At 37.9% G+C, this 7,714-nt stretch overlaps 1 protein-coding gene across 1 annotated transcript in view; it reads right to left on the reverse strand.

Annotated features, from left to right (window-relative positions):
* Positions 1 to 682, reverse strand: part of HAO1 (hydroxyacid oxidase 1) — a 57,485-nt gene extending 56,803 nt beyond the window's left edge. Inside the window, exon 1 of the mRNA XM_004061793.5 lies at positions 488 to 682. Coding sequence (XP_004061841.1) covers positions 488 to 624 — 137 coding nt within the window. The 5' untranslated portion in view covers positions 625 to 682. The remainder of the gene's footprint in view (positions 1 to 487) is intronic.
* Between the last annotated feature and the right edge of the window lie 7,032 nt (positions 683 to 7,714).

Consider the following 7,714-nt stretch of genomic DNA (forward strand, 5'->3'; position numbering starts at 1 on the left):
GCATAGACAAATTGAAATCTAAAGTGAAAGTTTAGACAACAGTAATCAAAATGAATCATAACACGAAAAGCCAGCAGGAAGAGAACATTTGAGCCAACAATCCAATCTGGTTCATCCGGATAAGATGGTTATCTGGCATTAATGCTGTTTCCTACACCATGAACATTTACTGTCATACTAAGAAAAAGAAAAGTCATCCGAATTTATCGCTATTTTTATATGTAGTTAAATTCATTGTTATCATATTTCCAAGTGAAGTAACATAGGTTTGGCTTTTGCAGTCAGTTCCTCAAGATTCACAGACTTGGAATATTTTTTAACAATTTAAAGGCCCAAGATTTCTTACAGCCCCAAGAACTTTCCCCTCTCTACTAAGCACAAATCTGAACAAATAATTACACACCACCAACGTAAAACTAGGAGATCTTATTTTGGTACGGTCTTTGTGTAATTTTAAAACATGATTTTAAAAAATAAATTTTCTTACCTGGAAAATGCTGCAATATTATCAGCCAAAGTTTCTTCATCATTTGCCCCAGACCTGTAATAGTCATATATAGACTTTGGAAGTACTGATTTAGCATGTTGTTCATAATCATTGATACAAATTAGCCGGGGGAGCATTTTCACAGGTTATTGCTATCCCAGATGGAGTTTGTTGTTTTTTATTTTTAATGTATTGCTTTCTACATCCTCACTGTTCTGTTATTTGTCAATTATTAATAGACTTTTGCCAAAGTTCAGATTTAGTTCTCTGTTGCTTACATCAAGTGAGCAAACATTATATGCTTAGCCTTTGAAATTTCATTTGTAGGCTATCTGCCAAAGAACACCGAAGTCACTATCTGCCAAAGAACACCAAAGTTGAGGTTGGGGAGGCAGCAGAAGGTGATTAGGTGTCTATCACATTAAAAAGGGGAAAGGAATAAGTAAAAAATTAAAGACTTAGAGGAACACCTGTATGAAACCACTCTTGGTTCAGTTTTGCCTAAGGCTGCTTCTTGCACGTGATCTGTGCCTGTGCTCTTTGCTTGATACCCAGAATAGGCTGCCCACTCATTTTCTTTCCACATTTGGATCATGCACAAATCATATAAACAAGAGCTTATGAACTGAACGGGGCATCCATGAAATATGGGGCATCTGTGAAATTCAGGGCTTCTGCACAATATAAAATTTAGCTGATTACAAACATAGACATTTGGCTTTAACATGGAACATTAAAGCCAAATTTACAGCTAATTGTTTTATTCATTCTGTATATTTGAGGTTTACAACATGATGTTATGAGATACATATACACAGAAAAATGGTTACAGTAGGGAGGCAAATATAATATATGTATCATCTCACCCGTAGTTACTTTTTTGTGTGTATGACAAGAACAGCTAAAATCAACTTATTTAACAAAAATTCCTAATATGATACAATTTTATTAACTTTAGTCCTCATTTTGCACGTTTGCTCTCTAGACCAGGGGTCCCAAACTCCCCAGCATGGACTGGTACCGGTCCGTGGCCTGTTAGGAACCAAGCTGCACAGCAGGAGGTGAGCAGCCAGTGAGCAAGCTTTACAGCCTGAGCTCCGCCTCCTATTGTGAACTGCACATGCGAGGGATCTAGGTTGTGCCACTCCTTATGAGAATCTAATGCCTGACGATCTGAGGTGGAACAGTTTCATTCCAAAACCATCCACCTACCCCCACTGCCCATGGAAAAATTGTATTCCACAAAACTTGTCCCTGGTGCCGAAAAGGTTAGGGACCCTGTTGTAGACTTATGTATCCTACGTGTCTACTATTTTGTATCCTTTGACCTATATCACCCCTTTTCCTCTTCCCTGCTTCCCACTAGTGGTATTCACTGTTTCATTCTCTAGCTCTGTGCATTTGAAGTCTTTTTTAAAACAAAATCCCACCTATAAGTGAAATAATGCAATAATTTCCCTTTTGTGCCTGGCTTATTTCACTTAGCATAACGTTCTCTGGGTTCTACTGCAAATGACAGGATTCCCTTCTCTTATAAGGCTGAATAATATTTCATTGTGTGTATATCTATACATTTTCCTTATCCATTTGTCTCTTAATGGGCATTTAGGTTTACCATTAATTCTTTTTTTTTTTTTTTTTTGAGATGGAGTCTTTCTCTGTCTCCCAGGCTGGAGTGCAGTGGTGTGATCTCGGCTCACTACAGCCTCTACCTCCCAGGTTCAAGAGATTATTCTGCCTCAGCCTCCCAAGTAACTGGGACTACAGGCATGTCCACCACGCCTGGCTAATTTTTGTATTTTTATTTAGTAAAGACGGGGTTTCACTATATTGGCCAGGCTGGTCTCAAACTCCTGACCTCAAGTGATCCAACCACCTCGGCCTCCCAGAGTGCTGGGATTGCAGGTGTGAGCCACCGCACATGGCCTACCACTAATTCTTAGAGTCTTATCTTGCCCTGGAGAGGGTATAGGGAAGTGCTATTCCAAAAGACCTGTGGTCTCAGTCTATAATTTCACTCAATCATGGAACACCTGGGGAAGATTCACATTAGTAGGATATGCTTGAGAAAGCAATGATTTTAACTACAGTTAGACCTGAGTTTCAATCTAGGAGCCGCCACTTAAAGCTGCTTGCCAGTTGTTCACTATCTACATTCCAACCACCTACACCTGTAGGAGAACTTGCTCTTGAACTTGGAGCCTGCTTTTTTCATAAACATAGCATGCCAAATAGTATAGTTCCATACCCTGTGGAACAGCCCTCAACCACAAGCCCAAGAAAGTTCATTCTGGTGGGATTACTCCTAGGATTATGTTCTACGTTGCAGGTTTCAGTTATCCACAGTGTGAGCTGGTTGATAATCTATGCTGTGTTGGCTATGTTCCTTTTTTGTTTGTTTTTTGTTTTGAGATGGAGTCTCACCCCGTCACCAGACTGGAGTGAGGTGGTGCAATCTCGGCTCACTGCAACCTCCGCCTCCTAGGTTCAAGCAATTCTCCTGCCTCAGCCTCCCGAGTAGCTAGGATTACAGGCTCATGCCACCACACCCAGCTGATTTTTGTGTTTTTAGTAGAGATGGGGTTTCACCATGTTGGCCAGGATGGTCTTGATCTCTTGACCTCGTGATCCGCCCACCTCAGCCTCCCAAAGTGCTGGGATTACAGGCATGAGCCGCCGTGCCCGGCCTGGCTGCCTTCCCTTCTAATCAGACTTCCCTACTCCTCATTGGTGCTCCCTTCACCTCCCAAATAAACTTCTTGCGTTTTAATGCTTGCCTCTCAGTCTCCTTTTGGTGAAACTCAAACCAAGACAAAGAGAAATATTCATCCCTACCCTGAGGAGTGACTGTGAGGACAAAGGATATATCATCGCTTAAACACCTGGCAAATAGTAGGCAAAGTTGACCTTTGAACAAAAAAAAGGGTCCACTTATATGTAGATTTTCTTTAGATTCTTCCACCCCTGAGACAGCAAAACCAACTTCTCCTCTTCCTCCTGCTCCTCATTCTACACAATGTGAAGATGACAAGGATGAAGAGTTTTGATGTTCCACTTACACTTTATGAATAGTAAATATATTTTCCCTTCCTTATGATTTTCTTAATAACATTTTCTTTTTTCTAGCTTGCTTTATTTTAAGAATACAGTATATAACACATGTAACATATAAAATATGTGTAAGTTGATTTTGTTATTGGTAAGGCTTCCAGTCAACAGTAGGCTACTAGTTGTTAAGTTTTGGGGGAGTCGAAAGTTATACACGGTGGGTCGGTACCTCTAACCCCCATATTGTTCAATGATAAACTGTATTTCATTAATATTACCCACCCTCATCTTCTCAATATACTTTACCAACACATTTTTCCAAAAGACTTTTGTTTAATGTCAATTATATAAGGACAATTCCCTAATGTACGAGAGATTGGACAAAGGGATTCTTGAGCTTCTGGAAGGCCATTGCCATTTTTCTTCAAGTAAGTTAATCCCTTTGAGTATTTCTTTGCTAGATTTGCAATTAGTCCAATTTATTTTCTACACCCCCAAGAGAAGTGTCTTTCATAAATAATGTATATTTATATTATCAGATCTTTTTGAAAATTGCCTTATCCCATGCTTCATGAGGCTTTATATGGTAGAAAGAATAGGGTGTAAAATCATATCTTACAGTGGGTAAGTACCCTTTGAGTTTATTTTGGAGAAGGAAAATCGTCTAAGATGAAGAAGAATACTAAGGGGTTCAGTATGTAATCTGTGACTTAGTTTTGACCTGTGGCCACAGAGTGAACACAAAGCACAGTCACCTGTTATATGAAATGCCCATGCTGTGGGTCACCAAAAGGAGCAGGAGAGAGGATATGGATCAAATCTAGTTTTACTACTGACAAAGCAACTAGAAACCAAAGATGCAGGCTCCATAGCAGCCTATTAGGCAAACTGGGAATGAAACCAGAACCAAAAATATAAGCCATTAGGTCTTTCCCGGCTGTAATGATATAGTATATAAAAAATAAAGGGTTTTAATTTAGTCAAAGGGTCATATGCTGTTAAAATTGACATTGAATTTTATAGTACATAGGTTTATTCTCAAAGTTCACAATTGCTTACTTTTTGCATCAATGTAGTGACAGATAAAATGACATATTAAAATCGCTATTAGGATGTGAAAAATCTGCCAATAAGATAAGCAAGTTCTAAATAATTCAGTTTCATAGTTAACAAAATTATTATGAAAATGTGGTCAAAGGGATCTTAATTATGGCTTATAACTCATTCAAAATGTAAAGATTAAAGCATGACCTTTTATCTGCATATTTATGTGCAAATTTAGCATTTATTAAAATAATTAGCATCCTGCAACTAACGTGATTAGAATGAAGAGACAATCTAATATTGTTAATCAGGTCAAGTCCTGGTGAAACTAAAGAAGACACATAAGGGCCATTGGTTCTTAAAGTGTGGCTTTGAACCAGCAGCATCAGCATCACCTAGGAAGTCATTAGGAATGCAAATTCCAGGTGTCATCCTAGTCCTACTGAATCAGAAACTCTACAGCTATTTGTGCTGTAACAAGCCTTCCAGGTGATTTGATGCACAATATTGTTTGAGGACCATGGTTTAGGCGAGATGGAATGTAAAGGGGGACTTTTTTCTTAAGAGGCTTATTGTTTTTTATAATTTCAAATTTATCTTAGATACCGAGGCACATATGCAGCTTTGTTACCTGGGGATATGGAATGATGCTGAGGTTTGGGGTACAAATCCTGTCACCTGGGTAGTGATCACAGTACTCAATATGTAGTTTTTCAATCCATGCTCCCTTCCCTCCCTCCCCACTGTAGTAGCCTGCAGTGTCTGTTGTTCTCATATGTATGTCCATGTGTGCCCAATGTTTAGCTTCCACTTCTAAGTAAGAACATGCAGCATTTGGTTTTCTACTCTTGCATTAACTCACTTAGGATTATGGCCTCCAACCATCTCCATGTTGCTGCAAAGGACATTATTCCATTCTTTTGTATGGCTGTACAGCATTCCATGGTATATATGTACCACATTTTCTTTATCCAATCTACCACTGAAGAGCAACTGGATTGATTCCATGTATTTGCTATTGTGAATACTACATCAGTGAACATATGGGTGTATGTGTCCTTTTGGTAGAATGATTTATTTTCCCTTGGGTATATACCAGTAATGGTATTGCTGGGTCGAATGGTAGCTCTATTTTAAGTCCTTTGAGAAATCTCCAGACTGCTTTCCACAGTGGCTGTACTAATTTACATTCCCACCAACAATGTATAAACATGCTCTTTTCTTCACAGACTGTCCAACATCTGTTGTTTTTTTGACCTTTTACTAATAGCCATTCTGACTGGTGTAAAACGGTATCTCATTGTGATTTTGATTTGCATTGTTCTGATGATTAGAGATGCTGAGAATTTTTTTATGTTTCTTGGCTGCTTGTCTGTCTTCTTTTGAGGAGTATCTGCTCATATACTTTGCCCATTTTTTAATGAGGTTATTTGTTTCTTGCTTGTTGATTTCTTTATGTTCCCTGTAGATTTTGGATATTAAGCCTTTGTTGGATGCATAATTTGCAAATATCTTCTCCCATTCTGTAGGTTGTCTATTTACCCTGTTAATAGTTTCTTTTGCTGTGCAGAAGCTTTTTAGTTTAATTAGGTCCCACTTTTCCATTTTTGTTTTTATTGAAATTGCTTTTGGGAACTTAGCCAAAAATTTCTTGCCAGGGCCAATGTCAAGAAGAGTGTTTCCTAGGTTGTCTTCTAGTAATTTTATAGTTTGAAGTCTTACATTTAAATCTGTGATCCATGTTTAGTTAATTTTTGTATATGGTGGTGAAAGGGGTCCAGCTTCAGTCTTTGGCATATGGCTGGCCAGCTATCCCAGGACAATTTATTGAATAGAGAGTCCTTTCCCCATTGCTTGTTTTTGTCAGTCTTGGCAAGAGTCAAATGGTTGTAGGTATGTGGCATATTTTTGAGTTTTCTTTTCTGTTCTATTAGTCTATGTGTCTGTTTTTGTACTAGTAATATATTATTTTGGTTACTGTAGCTTTATAGCATAGTTTGAAGTTGGGTGGTGTGATGCCTCCAGCTTTGTTCTTTTTGCTTAGGATTGCTTTGGCTATTTGGGCTCTTTCTTGGTTCCATGTGAGTTTTAGAAGTTTTTGTTGTTGTTGTTGTTGTTGTTGTTGTTGTTGTTGCTGTTGTTTTTTTCTAATTCTGTGAAGCATGACATTGGTAGTTTGATAGGAATAGTGTTGAATTTGTAGATTGCTTTTGGCAGTATGGCTGTTTTTATGATATTAATTCTTCCAATCCATGAGCATGGAATGTTTTTCCATTTATTTATGTCATCTTTGATTTCTTTCAGCAGGGTTTATAGTCTCCTCGTTCAGCACTTTCACCTCCCTGATTAGCTGTATTACTAGGTATTTCATTTCTTTTGTGGCTATTGTAAGTGGAATTGTGTTCTTGCTTTCACTCTCATCCTGGACATTGTTGATGTATAGAAATGTGACTTATTTTTATACATTGATTTTGTATCGTGAAACCTTACTAAAGTCACTTATGGGTTCTAGGAGCCTTTTGGCAGAGCTTATAGGATTTTCTAGGCATAGAATTATATCATCAGTGAACAGAGATAGTTTGATTACTTCTTTTCCTATTTGGGTGCCTTTTATTTTTTTCTCTTGTTTGATTCCTCTGGCTAGGACTTCCAATGCTATGTTAAATAGACATGGTGAGAGTGGGGAATCTTTGTCTTGTTCCAGTTTTCAAGGGGAATGGTTTGAACTTTTGCCCATTAAGTATAATGTTGGCTGTGTGTTTGTCATAGATGGCTGTTATTATTTTGAGGTATTTTCCTTCAATACCTAATCTGTTAAGGGTTTTTGTCATAAAGTGATGTTACATTTTATCTCATGCTTTTTCTGCATCTATTGAGATAATCACATAGATTTTGCTTTTAATTGTATTTATGTGGTGAATCACATTTATTGATTTTTGCATGTATTTCCTACTTGATTGTGGTGTATGAACTTTTCGATGTGCTGCTGGGTACAGTTTGCTAATATTTCGTTGAGAATTTTCACATCTATGTTCATCAGTAATATTGGCCTGAACCTTTTTTTTTCTGTTGTGTCTGTGCCAGATTTTGGTATCAGGCTGATTGTGGCTTCACAAAATGAGTGAGGAGATTCTT

This window comes from Gorilla gorilla, chromosome 21 (genome assembly GCF_029281585.2).
Source record: "Gorilla gorilla gorilla isolate KB3781 chromosome 21, NHGRI_mGorGor1-v2.1_pri, whole genome shotgun sequence".
In the NCBI taxonomy this organism is placed as follows: Eukaryota; Metazoa; Chordata; class Mammalia; order Primates; family Hominidae; genus Gorilla; species Gorilla gorilla.